This window comes from Cenococcum geophilum (assembly GCF_001692895.1).
Source record: "Cenococcum geophilum 1.58 unplaced genomic scaffold K441scaffold_11, whole genome shotgun sequence".
NCBI classification, from domain to species: domain Eukaryota; kingdom Fungi; phylum Ascomycota; class Dothideomycetes; order Gloniales; family Gloniaceae; genus Cenococcum; species Cenococcum geophilum.
The window spans coordinates 2,795,026-2,808,771 of NW_027137569.1; the positions used below are offsets into that span (position 1 = coordinate 2,795,026).

The 13,746-nt window shown below is 48.9% G+C and overlaps 5 protein-coding genes across 5 annotated transcripts; 2 read left to right on the forward strand and 3 right to left on the reverse strand.

The window, feature by feature from the left end:
- The first annotated feature begins 22 nt into the window (after positions 1-22).
- Positions 23-2,348, forward strand: K441DRAFT_656482 (uncharacterized protein). Its single transcript, XM_067648011.1, has 5 exons — positions 23-491; positions 556-633; positions 685-804; positions 869-925; positions 1,183-2,348. The coding sequence occupies exons 1-5, from the start codon at positions 293-295 to the stop codon at positions 1,860-1,862; spliced, it is 1,134 nt and encodes a 377-aa protein (XP_067506597.1). The 5' UTR covers positions 23-292; the 3' UTR covers positions 1,863-2,348.
- A 50-nt stretch (positions 2,349-2,398) lies between these two features.
- Positions 2,399-2,843, reverse strand: K441DRAFT_606759 (uncharacterized protein; the record flags this gene model as incomplete). The annotated part of the gene is made up of 3 exons (XM_067645416.1): positions 2,728-2,843; positions 2,585-2,676; positions 2,399-2,532 (listed from the first exon to the last, which is right to left on the reverse strand). Exons 1-3 carry the CDS (start codon positions 2,826-2,828, stop codon positions 2,399-2,401), a joined length of 327 nt encoding a protein of 108 aa, XP_067506598.1. The 5' UTR covers positions 2,829-2,843.
- A 1,899-nt stretch (positions 2,844-4,742) lies between these two features.
- Positions 4,743-8,213, forward strand: K441DRAFT_675554 (uncharacterized protein; the record flags this gene model as incomplete). Its single annotated transcript, XM_067650867.1, has 1 exon — positions 4,743-8,213. One exon carries the CDS (start codon positions 4,743-4,745, stop codon positions 8,211-8,213), a length of 3,471 nt encoding a protein of 1,156 aa, XP_067506599.1.
- Positions 8,214-9,070: 857 nt separating this feature from the next.
- Positions 9,071-10,442, reverse strand: K441DRAFT_694674 (uncharacterized protein). The gene is made up of 4 exons (XM_067652738.1): positions 10,368-10,442; positions 10,161-10,317; positions 10,076-10,102; positions 9,071-10,015 (listed from the first exon to the last, which is right to left on the reverse strand). Exons 1-4 carry the CDS (start codon positions 10,392-10,394, stop codon positions 9,243-9,245), a joined length of 984 nt encoding a protein of 327 aa, XP_067506600.1. The 5' UTR covers positions 10,395-10,442; the 3' UTR covers positions 9,071-9,242.
- Positions 10,443-10,605: 163 nt separating this feature from the next.
- K441DRAFT_656484 (NTF2-like protein) lies at positions 10,606-13,088 on the reverse strand. The gene has a single exon (XM_067648012.1). The coding sequence runs from the start codon at positions 12,643-12,645 to the stop codon at positions 10,741-10,743; it is 1,905 nt and encodes a 634-aa protein (XP_067506601.1). The 5' UTR covers positions 12,646-13,088; the 3' UTR covers positions 10,606-10,740.
- Positions 13,089-13,746: the final 658 nt, after the last annotated feature.

Sequence of the window (13,746 nt, forward strand, 5' to 3'; positions counted from 1 at the left end):
CCTATCTATCACCGCAGCTCTTCTCCCAGCCAGCCCACCACCAGCACGCCTGTGTCTCAGCTTGGAGCTCGTGCCAGTGCTCTCGTACACTATCGTTCGCTACCACCAGAGTGTGCCGTGACGTCGCAGCAAAAATTCATATCCGCACTCTGTTGACTTTCGTCAAAAAGAAGCCGGGGCCTTTGCTCAAACTGTGGGTAGCTGCATATTTGTGCGCTGAAATCGGGGCGGTCCCACGCGGCTTCCCATCCATCATCTCGTCTCCGCTGTTTCATAAGTTTATGCTCTGAGCATGTCCGTCATGGAGCGCCCCCAGCCACGCCCACGGTCCAAGTCGGCCTTTAGCTTCAAGAGCGATAAGAGCGCTTCCTCGAGACATGAAAAGCACCACAAGGACCACCTCAGAGAGTCTGCAGAAGAGAAACGAAGAGGCCATCTCACTGCGACTACCAAGGCTAACCCTAATGCTGCCATGAACGAAGATCAACCAAGTGTGCCCCTCCTACGATAGTGACAGCTTTTTATCGTCAAACACAAGGCGCTAATAATTTCCAGTTGCCGCTGCGCTCGAAAAACCTACCTTACAATCCCTTAGATCGTTCCAGCATACAGACGTTAATGGCAACCCCATCGGTACGTCCGAAACATTTCTACATAGGACATGTTGCTAATTTGCTTGGATAGCTGAGCCCGATCTGTCGAACCCTACCCGCCCGAGGTGGGAACGACCGCTGGATACGATCAGGTCCTTCGAAGCAGCAATTGACAACGAATACCGGCGGAGGACTTCGGTGACTAGAACAGGTGTGTCGAAGATCAGGTTATGCATCTACTGCACGACGGGATACTGATATCACGGTTGTTACAGAGTCCTCACCAGATGCTATGAACGGTTACACAAGCCGCAGGAGCAGTTATTATGGAGGTACGTCATTTTGTTCGAAGTATTTTCGTGCTAATTTCGCCTATCTTTAATTGAGTTCTCAATCACCAGTGTGTACTTTTGTAATCCTTTTTCCTCGTCGATTTCATGACGAATGCGGCTGTTGGGCTTGAGCGATACTCGATTGCGCGGCTGTGGCGACTTGCGACCGCGCGGCCCCCGCAGTTCCCGCTCCGGTTCTTGGCGACGATCTCTGCCCCATAAAAATTGCTGATCTTCTATTTTTATTTTTATTTCAGGTCATGACCAAAACCAGCGGCACTCTCAAGTTGGTGGCTACTATGGTAGCCGAGCGGCTGCTGCTGCCCGAGACAACTATGCGGACAACAGTTATGGGCAACCAATGGGCCCTCCGAGATCTCGATATAGCCAACGCATTCACTCTGAACCTATGATAAACAGACATGGCAACGGGCAGGGCGTGTATCCAACACATGGCTACCAGCAGTCACGCGATACTGTGAATACTGGGGGGTCAAATGGAAGCCAGAGTGAGCCTTGGACATACTCTACCGATCCAAGTAGCGAGAACAGCTCGACCGAGAGGAGTACTCCAGTCACCAAACCCGATCCCGGCGAACAGTACGGGTTTACAGGTTTCGGAGGTGCACCTCAATTTCAAGGCCCTGTTCTGAAGGAGTATGAAGATAACAACGAAGCATCTGATCGCCAGCAAAATGGAGCAGGCCCTAGCTCGAACGGGGGTTATTTCCCGCAACGCCAAAACGGCGCCGATGTGCCGCCCCCGGTTCCGGTAAAGTTACATTCATCGAAAAATTCCAATGTTATCAAGCTCAGCGGTGACTACCCGCAGCCTCTTGGTCAATCTAGTGGGAACGCGCCAACTCGACCGATAATGCGTAGTAATACGGGTGAAAAGAAGAAGAGTTGGTTCAAAAGGAGATTTAGTAAAGATTAAAGAAGCAATTTATTATCAGTAAATAGGCAATGTTCTCATGGAGCTCCGATGGGCTGGATGCCAAGGCTGTTGCAAACTGGCTGACGGGGTGAATGAGTACCACGAGGTTATGCACTTTCGGCGTTCTTTGGCTCGGGAGCAGCAATCGGACTCATTCTGAGTTTGGCATCGGTCAGAGTCAGTTTTGGCCATGAGGGAGATGCCATCCTATACTTTTTTATGAATTGTTATGTAGTCTGGATCAGGATAGCGACGCGGTCATTATGAGGAGTTTTGGCATTTGAAGTTGGAGGATTGTCCTCTCAATAATATATTTGTTCATCTATACGGCTTACTGTTGTAGTTATGGACCTGATACATAGTATAAAGAAATGACTTTGCACCGCTAACTCAACAAGGTAGCCCAAGAATTATACACTATCAACGCCACATAGCTGCCCGATGTTCATGGCACAAATCAAAGAGTATAGAGTTTCCCAGCCCCCAAACGCCTCAGATGAAGTATCAATTCTCCCTTCACTCGGGCGAAGCTGCATTTACATTGCTTTTTTCTCCTTCTGCTCCGCAACCAATCTCTCTGATTGGTCTTCCTTCATGGCAACGATAACATAGGCAATCAATACTACATTGGCCATGATAGCTGCTGTAGCTCCTGCAAATGTTGAATTGCCTTGGGTTCGATATCAGCTTTTGGCGTGAGAAGGTCCTATTAATATGTTCACCTCTATATAATGAATTGAGAGTTAAGAAATATGTCCCAATTGGCATAGTAACCATAGCGAACGTGAAACCTAACAGTTTGAATATAACGGATCTGCAGCGGGGGGTTAGGAGCGGTTGATATAGTTTATGAACGTGAACTAACGAGGGCACAGCAGGTGCGATATTGGACGAGTCGGAGGTCCTTTTTTCGTCACCTCTATCGAGGAATGTCTTCTCATCTGACACAATCCTTCTTGAAGTCATGGCCAGAGTTTAAGGGTGTTCGGGAAGTTTGATGTAATTTTTCCTTGCATCGACCGCAAGTTAGATCGCTAAGCACACAGTTGTGCACAGACCAAAATTAGTCGTTTGCAAAATCAACAAGAATCCTTGGCATGCAGATCCCCAAATTTTGCACCCAAACTTACGTGTAAAACCGTGAGATAACTAGCCCATTTCCACGTTAAATACGCCTTATTATTGATATAACGTCCCTATTGTTAGTTAGTAAGTTGGAGCCGACGTCGCCCTACTATTTGCCCTATCTTGACGTGTTTCCTAGTGTGCCTCGTATTAACCCTACTTGTTGCGTGGATATCCCATGCGCCGTCACGAAAGGTGCTCCTTTTCCTGAGCCAACCAGAGGCTCTAGATTTAATTAAGTCTTGGCAAAATAAAGTTGTAGATTTAATCAATTAATTATAACCCAATATTATAGTAATAAAGCTTAAATTTAATATATAATTCGACTCTAGGTTAAACAAGGTCTGTATTATTGGAAGAACGTTTGCAGCCCATTGTGGTAGTTTAATTACGATAAGAAGCTATAGAGAGACGCGTGTTGATGTTTTGGTGTTCGCGCACGGGCCACAATAAAAGGAGCACCTTGACGGCGCATGGGATAGACCGTCTACGTGCCCTATACATCTTGCCCCCCGTAGGGCCTTAATATTCCACCTCTTACGACCTAGCAACCGGCTTCGCGTTCTTATTGCATAGATACGATCGTCCAGCTATGGCGCGCATAGGAAGCTTGATAAAGCTCTAGTGACAGAGTCGCATGCAGGTAGGCTACGCGGTCGATTTAGAAATCACGCGAAGAATATTTAATATATATAGATCAGTTAAATTAAGCTAAATATTAAGCCTCTCTATAGCCTTAATCGTATATACAAGATTCGTGCCTAATATGCGTGAAATCTACGTGCACTATATATTAAAAACCACTGCATTTTGTATATAAAATCTACGGATAAGACTGCCCATTTTATATTTAGCTCTATATACACCAAAATCCGCCCAATATGCATATAAACTTAATCCAAAATGCATTAATTTTAGATGCATATATTAGAGCGTGGAGACCGTAGGGTTCGCGGGAGGCACTATCCCATGCGCCGTTAAGATGCTCCTTTTATTGTGGCCCGTGCGCGAACACCAAAACATCAACACGCGTCTCTCTATAGCTTCTTATCGTGATTAAACCACCACGATAGGCTGCAAACGTTCTTCCAATGATGNAGACCTTGTTNAACCTAGAGTCGAATTATACATTAAATTTAAGCTTTATTACTATAATATTGGGTTATAATTAATTGATTAAATCTAAGGCTTAGTTTTGCCAAGACTTGATTTAATCTAGAGCCTCTGGTTGGCTCAGGAAAAGGAGCACCTTTCGTAACGGCGCATGGGATAATACTAGGAAACGCGTTAAGATAGGGCAAATAGCAGGGTGACGTCGGCTTTAACTTACTAACTGATGACAGGGACGTTATAAGGCGTGTTTAACGTGGAAATGGGCTATCTCACGGTTTTGCACGTTGGGTGCAAAATTTGGGGATCTGCATGCCAAGGATTCTAATTGATTTTGCAAACGATAAATATTTCAGAGGGTGACAGCGCGTGGGCGCGTCAAATCGACCGCTTTGACCTTTAATTTTCACCCTCATTGATGGCTCAACTTCTTTCCTCCCACTTCTTCTCCGTTCCTCCACAATGACCCTCTTGTCACTTCCGCCACAATCTTTTCGGCTGTGATTTAGTGTCTAATGTGAGGTGCCGCGTCTTTTCTTCGGCATTCAGCGCTTTGTGACGTTCATTCTTATTTCATTCCTACCTGTAACCTTCGCTTTTCCGCTCCAAACCTGCCTCCAAGAATAAACAAAAAATTACGTCAGTATGGATAGGGACCCGATCACAGATAGTTCCCCAATGCGGCCAGTCGCGTCCAACCAGCGTCCTCTCGCAACGTATGACTCCGCGGATGACAGTGGCGATGATCTCCCCGAAGACCACTTCACCGAGGCAACAATTCCTCTCCCCGGTGTACAAAGCTCCTACTTTAATGCCAAACCAAAACTATCCTCTCCTCCGCCTTTCATCACGCAACCTACCCAAATCCTTGATACTCCCAGAGCTAGAAGGGTAGTTAGCGAATCAGTGGTCCAAGTTGCGGCTTCATCGCCAACTTCAGAGCTGTCTGCGCTCTCGCCTGCGCCTAATTTACGACCTCGGATCATGCCTCCTCCCGGGACCTATTTCAGCCGACCTCCACCGGTCCAACGTGTAGCTCTACCGATTCTCAGCGATGACCCCCCAGTGGTTACCGATGATTCTTCAGAGGATGAACGAAGCATGGCTCGATCGAATATAAAACCGTCTAAATTCGAGAGTGGCGGGAGGTCTGGTGCTATTCGTGTGGAAGAAACACCACAGAAGATTGGTTTCGACGTTTCTCGCTTTGCCTACAATGGTTCAGTCCCACAAAAGCGACCTATGGATGACATAGCCAGTGTATATGCAAATCCTCGGAAGAGACATCAAGCTCAACCCAGACAAACGGGGCCATCGCGAGCGCAGCCTGTGCAGCAAGATATCTCATTAGATGACCTGCTAGACTTTGAGATCCGGCGCAAAATCGAGAGAATGCAGGCTGTGTATCCAAACAAGTCGGTTCTGGAGTTACAAGATGCTCTAGCCGCAAAGAAAGGCAATTATAACGATGCCCTGACCTTTATTGGAGATAGCGAAGATCCTGTTATTATCTCTGATGATGAGCTTCTGACAACTCCACCAAAACCCGTTGCACCAGTTAGGCCATTGGCAAAACGTGAGGTCCAGGCACCGAACAAAACAATTCAGCAGAAATGGTCATCCACTCAAACTATCTCTCTAACAACCGCCGACAGCGTCGCCCAACCTAAACGGAGGAGGCTTGTACAAGGCCGCAGAAACCGCTCACCATCTCCTCCTTCGTCAGCCAAGGCACCTCCAGGTCAAACTAAGCTGATGAGGAAAATTGAGTCAGACGATGAAGAAGAGGTAGACTCTGGCGTTTTAACTGCATCCGATTCCGAAGTCGAAGATGTGCGTGACCACACGCAGGAAGGCAGGTTACTCAACTTCTTCAACACCTGCTCAGTAGAGGATTTGGCAGACCTTTCGAATCAGCCCGAGGACGTCGCCCACCGTGTCCTCGCTAGCAGGCCTTTCGATAGTCTTGATGACGTTAGGAAGGTGCAAATGGAGTCGCAGCCATCCAAAACTGCGAAAGGCAAAATTCGAAAGACGACGAGAAAGCCAATCGGTGAGAAGGTAGTAGACGTCGCTGAAGAGATGTGGACTGGATACGAGGCTGTTGACGAGCTGGTTTCGAAATGCGAGGCCCTGGGAAAGCCTGTAGCTGCGGAAATGAAGAAATGGGGTGTCGATGTATTTGGAGCCGCAAAAGATGGCGAACTAGGTCTTACGAGTCTTGATGATGTGAAGAGCGAGGCAAGTTCCAACCGCGACTCTGGCATTGGGACTCCTACAAGCACGGGAACAGCCGCGGACGATGGTGAAGGCGACATTGTGGTAGCGAAGACACATCGGTCCAAGACAATTTTCTTGAAGAAACCCTCGATCATGGCCGCTGATCTTGAACTCAAAGACTATCAGCTTGTTGGTCTGAACTGGCTCGATCTCCTCTGGTCGAAGAGGATGAGTTGCATCCTCGCTGATGACATGGGGCTGGGCAAGACCTGCCAAGTCATTGCATTTCTGTCTCATCTCTACGAGACCGGTGTCAAAGGGCCGCATTTGATTGTTGTACCTGGATCCACCTTGGAAAACTGGCTAAGAGAATTCCGGAATTTTTCTAGAAAACTTGTCGTTGAGCCTTATTATGGCTTGCAGCGTGAGAGGGAGGATCAACGATATAACATTGAAGAAAACCGCAGTTCCATCAATGTTATCGTCACGACATATGATACCGCATACAAACAAGATGACCTCACATTCATCCGCAAAGTCATTAAACCTGTTGTTTGTGTATACGATGAAGGGCATGTGTTGAGAAACAGCTCCACGAAACGTTACAAACAGCTCATGCGCATTCCAGCACATTTTCGACTTCTCCTTACTGGAACTCCTCTGCAGAACAACCTTCAGGAGTTGGCCTCAATTCTGGCATTCATCATGCCCGACCTATTTCGAGAACGAGAAGAAGACCTTGCTTATGTTTTCAAGCACAAAGCAAAGACTACAGACGCAGATCATGCAGCCCTCCTTTCCGTGCAGCGAATTGCTCGAGCTCGTTCCATGATGACACCATTCGTCCTTCGCCGGAAGAAAGCTCAAGTTTTGAAGTACCTACCAACAAAAACTCGCAGAGTCGAGTACTGCGAGCTTACCCGGTCGCAGCAGAAGATCTACAGGGAGCAGCTGGTAAGACAGCAGAAAGTTTTGGAAGATCGGGCAGCCGGAATCCTCAACAGCGATCACGCGAACGTTATGATGAAATTACGCCAGGCCGCCATCCATCCTCTACTGTTCCGAAGCATATATGGAGATGAAAAAATCCGAAAGATTGCGAATGCATGTCTTAAGGAGGAGACTTTGAATGATCGCGATCCTGACGTCATCTATGAAGAGTTGAAGCTGTATCAAGACTACCAATGTCAAGCGTTGTGTTCAATGTACAAATCGCTATCAAAATATGCTCTGAAAAACGAGGAATGGATGGACTCGGGGAAGGTCCGGAAGCTATGTGAGCTACTCACTAGATTCAAAGAGAACGGCGACCGCACCTTGATTTTCTCGCAATTTACATCTGTTATGGATATTCTGGAGTGGGTGCTTGAGACTCTTGGTATGAGTTTCTTCCGTCTTGATGGCCAAACTCCAATTCCGAAGCGTCAAGATATGCTTGACGAGTTCTACAGCGACACATCGATTCCTGTCTTCATGCTCAGCACCAAGTCCGGCGGTGCTGGTATCAATCTAGCTTGTGCAAACAAGGTCATCATCTTCGATTCATCATTCAACCCGCAAGATGACATCCAAGCCGAGAACCGTGCCCACCGCGTCGGGCAAACCAGAGAAGTCGAAGTTATTAGGCTCGTAACCCGCGGCACAATTGAGGAGCAGATCCATGCCTTGGGGGTCTCGAAACTCGCTTTGGACGACATGGTGGCAGGCGATGTTACACCATCAGAGGGGAAGATTTCAGACGCAGACGAGAAAGGAATTGAGGCGGTGGAGGAGATGATAATGGCAGAGTTCAGAAAGGAAGACTCGGGGGTTGGGAGTGCTGAGGAAGATGGCGATCTGAAGGATCAGTACCTCAATGGTCTGAAAGCTGCTGGTTTGGACTTATCAGTTGCTTAGATGCTTTTGATTGACTATTGATATGGTAACAGATATTGGTAATGTCGAACGAACTCGTGTAGATTGATCTAAGAAGAAAAGAGACTATATACATGGTGGATGAGTCAGGCACCCCTGATCTAACCCTAATATAGTAGTGATCGATACCAGGTCGACAGGTAACATGTCTAGTTTTCTTGTTGGGCAAGTTTTCTTTGGAGAAATGGCAAATCCTTCTAACAGGCGTGATATAGCCGCATTTTATGGCAGGAGCTTGGGCATCGTGGCTGTTAAGACATTTGATTCAACGTACGTCTCCGAGCTCCACCGTGGTAATGTCCGTTTTACATTCTCTTACAAGCCTCGCATAGCGCTGGAGTTGATGGGTATTATCTGTTAGCTCCCCTTTATCTGTTGGTAGCTTTTGAAGCATTTCACTTGTTCTGCGCTACACTCAACTATTGTCCTGATGGCTGTTGCAAGGACGACGGAAGATGTCCCGGTCGTTCACTGGCGTTGGAGGCTGTTGCTGTCTTGCATGCATCTAGGGCTAGGCTACTTTAGACAGCTTTCTAGGTTTCCCGAATTAAGTGAGTTGATACGAAATCTATGCTTGATTAAGTCAATAGCACGCACATGAGTCAACATACATATCACAACAGGTAGTAAAGATGATTAGAAGTTCTTTTGAATTTTCGTTATGGCCAATTCTTTATTTTTTATAATATCAGGGGTAGCTCTCCATAAAATAACGTGAGAACATCAATGGGCCCCTTGGTCGGACTTTGGCCTAGCAACGTTGCGGTTTCCTAAAAGGATACAAACGGGCAAGCTTGGGGCTTTATTCAGATCACTCAAGTATAGCTTAAACGTCGTCACGACTAATTAATCCAGGCCTTGGCTGGCATGGTCTTTAGATGATCGTCTATTGCCATGTGTTCTAATCTAGATGAACCCATTACATTCAAACCATGACCCGCTCTAAAGTACCCCCTCTTCCTGAACGCAAGAGCCCAAAACTGACATCTATCGCCGGAATTCCCGGCCTTATTAAATCTTCGCCGCCTTTCTCAAATGGTCTCTCGTAAGCTCGTCCTTCTCTCCTTTCCTCTCAGTCAACCTCCCGATCTTCAGCAGCCACCCGATCATATCCTCGTCCCCGAAATGGGAATTATGCTCGAACTCAGGCTCCTCGTCATACGCGACCCTCGCCGCATCAACCAAAATCCTAGCCGTCATGCCGAAGACGCGGAAACGGGTCAAGCCGTCCAGCGGATCGGCCTCCTCAGGCGGGGACGGGCGCGAGATTTTCGGCCGGGGCTTCGTGACGGTCTGGCCGGCGACGGGGACGTAGAAGTTGTGCATGCGCCAGCGGCTCTCGTGCCAGTCGGTCCAGCCGCCGCGGTACCACTCGGCGGGGAGCCCGGCCGGCTCGACGCCGGGGCCTTGCTCCGCCGACGCGGAGGAGGACCGGCGCGGCAGCTCGTCGGCCTTGCGCAGGAAGTTGCGGAACGGGGCCGTGAAGACGGCGGCGACTTCCTTGGGGTCGAGGCGCGGGATCAGCGTGCCCTCGATGCTGGGGACTGTCGCGGACGGGTAGCCCGTTGCGGTGCTGGAGGAGGCCGGGGTCGGGTTCGCGGAGAGGAAGGCCACGCAGGGCCGCACGCCGAGCTCGGTCCTGGCGAGGTTTGCGGGCAGCTGGCACAGGTGCTCGATGCGGAAGGGGGGCGGGAGTTTGGCGTCTGAGAGCGGGAGGCCAATCTCCTCGTACGCTTCGCGCCGGGCGGTGTCGAAGGGTGTCTCGGAGAGGGAATCCGCTTTGCCTGGGGAAGGTAAGATGCCGTTAGTTGATTGAATTGAATATTAAGAAGCGGTCGACGTACCGCCCGGCAATGCTGCTTGTCCGGCATCTGCGGGTGGGGAAGGGTTCAGCTCTGACGAACGATTGACGCGGATGATGGAACCCACAAGTCTTCAGCGTACTTGCACGCATTGTGAGGACAACTCTGAGGTCGCCAGCTCGATCAGCGAAGAGGAGAATCAGGACAGCAGCCCTTCGAGTCAGCGGCAGGTTATAGTATTGAGTAGGCGGGGGTCGGTAGGCGCGTAGACGCGCGATTGCTTTCTGTGAAATGATGAGTGTTTGCATTTGAAAGGGAGAACAGAAGCAATTACCACAGATGCTGGCGTCAGAGCGGCCATAGTGGTTCATTGTGTAAGCCATCATGACCGTGTTGGCGAGAGGGACGTTGATGGTTGTAGTAGTCCGGTTTTGGAGGGTCGATCACTTCTCACCGAGGCGCTTGGAACAGGGCTGGCCTTCAGAGGAAGCGTGTGAGAATGATCACAGAACGACCAGAAAATGTTTATATAGACTCATTATAGAATCACCACATAATAATCGTAGCATGTTGGAAGATGAGAACGGCCTTCTATCGCCGATGGTAATCGCCTCATTTCGAGGGCCTCCTTCAGAGGGCTTTCAAATGCTAGTTACAAAAAGAGTTTAACCCAAGTCATAATTCCTCCTCTAGGTATTCTACCATCCTCATGTAAATGCCTCCTGAGGCAAGCTTGCTTTAGCGGTCTCGAATGCAGCCAGTGCCTTCTGCAAATCCCCTCCACTCTCCTCTAAGCACATTCTAGAATACACCATATTCATGCCTGTTATTCGTGATATTTCTGCAGCGAGATTCTCTAGGCTATCTTGTTCCCCCCCCTCGGGTTTCCATGCCGCAAACCCTCCATATGCCCTGATGGTCCATAAATCACTAACTACCTTCACTCCCGACGGGCCCCCAGGCCCCAGGATGAAGGTGCGGTCAAAGCTTCGATACTTCGCGGGTCCACTATTTGCTGCATCCAACTCCTCGTACTCGCCGTGAACTGTAATAAGGAATCCTCCAACACCCGTAGAACACTGGCCACTTGGATCTGGCACGCCGGGCTGGTGCTGACAATCGATGGACCACTTCTGCTGGTCGGTGATCAGATTCGGGTGGCGCGTGGCGGGTAATTGCGTCCAGATCTTGCGGATATCGTCCGGTCCTTGAAACTTGCGAGCAGCGCGGGGTCCTGGGTTGTTTAGATGTTTCAAATTTCTGCTGAGTCTGATGTATGCATCCCATCCTTGCGTTTTGTATCCCCCCTGCTGAGTGGGGTCACGCATGGCGTGAGTGTTGACGTTGAGAGAAAAGTTTGAGTCGGTGTCGTAGTACATGTTGACAAGTGCACTACGGTCGGTGTCGAATCCCGCAAAGAACGTTGTTATGAAGGTCTCTGCGATTTGAGCCTCATCTTGGAAATTCGGTCCAAGGATTGGCAGAGGAGCTTTCTTCGGCTTATTCTTCTGCGCAACGTCCTCCTCCGTACGCACTTGAATACCATTCAGCAAGCGAAGTCTCGGATACCATTGAAGAATCTCCGTCTCCCAACCCGGCTGCAATTGTTCAAGGGGGTTGTTGGTGAGAACGAGGTGGTCGAGGAACCGAAACTTGTTTTTCCACCCAATCAAGCAGTTGAGATTGTCGAACTTGTTGCCAGATAAGTCAAGATTCTGAAGGTCGGGAAATGTCTGGGCTAACGTTGTGACCGCTGCAATGTTAGCGATTTCGTTCCCGGCCAGTGATATACTCTGGATTGTCTCCTTTTTCTCTTGTGCTGTCTTGAACTGTGTGTCACATATCTTCATCAATGCTGGAAAGAATTTGGATTGTGTAGATGTGGTGTTAAACATGCCAACAGAATTCAGTTTGGCGTCGGTGCCAAGGGAACTTAGATCAAGAACCTTGGTATCCGGATTGTAGCGACTCGAAAGGAAGTCCTGAAATAATTCTTTCACGTCGCTGGTAGGTTCGGGGGAGGTCTGCCGGTTCTGCGGTGACTTCGCGCGAATACTAGCACCCTCGATTTTGATGTTCTTTCCAGCAAAGACGAAGCCATCAACCTTTGCATAGGCAGAGACTTCTTCCGTGGGAACATAGATGGATAGAACGTCGCCTTCCACTCTGGATTTCTTGATGCGAGTGGTGTGGGCAGGATTCCGGCCTTTTTGACTGAACAGCGATCCTCTCTTGCTGGCGTGCCTCTCGAGAAAGCCTATGAGGCTTGATACGCCACGATCTTCTTGTGTCGACGCCTTGCTGTTCGTCCATCCAGTGACCTTCAACTCTGCTAGATGACCTTGGGATGCCGGCCTCGGCATTGCTGTCCGTATGTGTCCTCCTTGGTTGCTGTCGGAAGCCACATGTTTTAGTACCTCTCTCTGGAGTGCTGCAGTATTTATGCCAAAGCCCCGTCCTCTCCCAGGCCCGGTAGTCTTCCCAACGCGATCCCTCTTCGGTCCGTCCATGACCAAATCTCCATCGCGGTCCGTCCTCAGGTTCCGGCGTTTGGCACCTCTGCGATGATGAGAAAAGTTGTCGGACGAGTGCTTCACGGCGCTTGCCGTCATGATGGCACGGGTGTCAAGCGAGTATAATGTCAAGGCTTTGTTGGTAAGAAATGTGAGGCCGTGGTGCCTTTGACGGTTATGCGACGGACCAGTTTGCGGTGAAGGCGTAGGGTGGAAGGTTTTGTTCGCGCGTCCGTGAAAATTAGAGGGAGGAACAGCTAAGGAGTGTGTGGTTCTTGATGGTGTACCTTTCGCTACTAAAGGCTACAGAACATGGAGAGGGGATATAGTGAGATGCAGTGTTGATTCCGCTGCTCGTCGTGGTGGCCTCAATGTCGAAGGTTGAGGTGCAGGTAAGTGGCAAGAAGCAAGAGTGTAGGAGGGAGGCAGAAAGATTAGAGAGAAAGAAGGGAAGAAGAGCTTCTTTGAAGTATATTTTGCGTTAGAGAAGGCGATGCAAAGTCTAACTCTATTGAAAATTAATGGGAGAGGAAGGGTGGTTGGTGTGTGTATTGTGGGCTATTGTCACATCTGCGGCGTTTGCTTGCCCTAGGCGATGACGCTCCGCGCCAGGCAAGCATGTTCCCGTGACTTTGCTGCAGCCTTGATGTGGTTCTTTTCACGTGATTTCCTAATTGCATATAGTGTATTCTTGGCACAACAAACTTTTAAAGCCGAGCCTCCGGATAGATCAACCAACGCTTGGTACCACATTGAGTGCCTTATTAGACTTCTTCCAGTTCAAATGCTGACCCTCACTTCACTCACTTCAACATTAAGCCGAAGTAGCAGTAGTAGTACTACTAACTAATATATCCATCGAGCCCGCCAAGGCTATGAAGAAAGTTTTAGAGAAATACCTAACCAGACTTTCTTCCCTAATCGAAATATCGCAACTCCCTTTACTATACAAACAGCTGTTCTTCCATTCCCTTTTCCATCAATCTGCTGCGTGCATGTCTAATTAATTCACCTTTTCTTCAAGCCCAAAAGTCAGCATGAAAGCAAAGGTCATAAGGCAGGCAATATTTTTCACGCATGACCGGTATCTGCTTCTGTGCCACTCCCTCTGAAGAGCACAACATACACCTGCCTCGTTCTCTCTCCCAGCAACCAAACAGATCTGCCGTTGCTCAATGGTTTGCTTGCACTTACCAGTTC

What these genes read in the sequence shown, in the direction of transcription:
- K441DRAFT_656482 (XM_067648011.1), top strand. Translation starts at nt 293, where the DNA reads ATGTCCGTCATGGAGCGCCCCCAGCCACGCCCACGGTCCAAGTCGGCC. An exon ending in CGTTAATGGCAACCCCATCG is followed by an intron (nt 634 to 684) that starts GTACGTCCGAAA and finishes TTGCTTGGATAG; the next exon opens with CTGAGCCCGATCTGTCGAAC. An exon ending in GACTTCGGTGACTAGAACAG is followed by an intron (nt 805 to 868) that starts GTGTGTCGAAGA and finishes CGGTTGTTACAG; the next exon opens with AGTCCTCACCAGATGCTATG.
- K441DRAFT_656484 (XM_067648012.1), bottom strand. Translation starts at nt 12,645, where the DNA reads ATGACGGCAAGCGCCGTGAAGCACTCGTCCGACAACTTTTCTCATCAT.
- K441DRAFT_694674 (XM_067652738.1), bottom strand. Translation starts at nt 10,394, where the DNA reads ATGGCCGCTCTGACGCCAGCATCTGTG. An exon ending in CTCTGACGCCAGCATCTGTG is followed by an intron (nt 10,318 to 10,367) that starts GTAATTGCTTCT and finishes ATCATTTCACAG; the next exon opens with AAAGCAATCGCGCGTCTACG. An exon ending in ACAAGCAGCATTGCCGGGCG is followed by an intron (nt 10,016 to 10,075) that starts GTACGTCGACCG and finishes TACCTTCCCCAG; the next exon opens with GCAAAGCGGATTCCCTCTCC.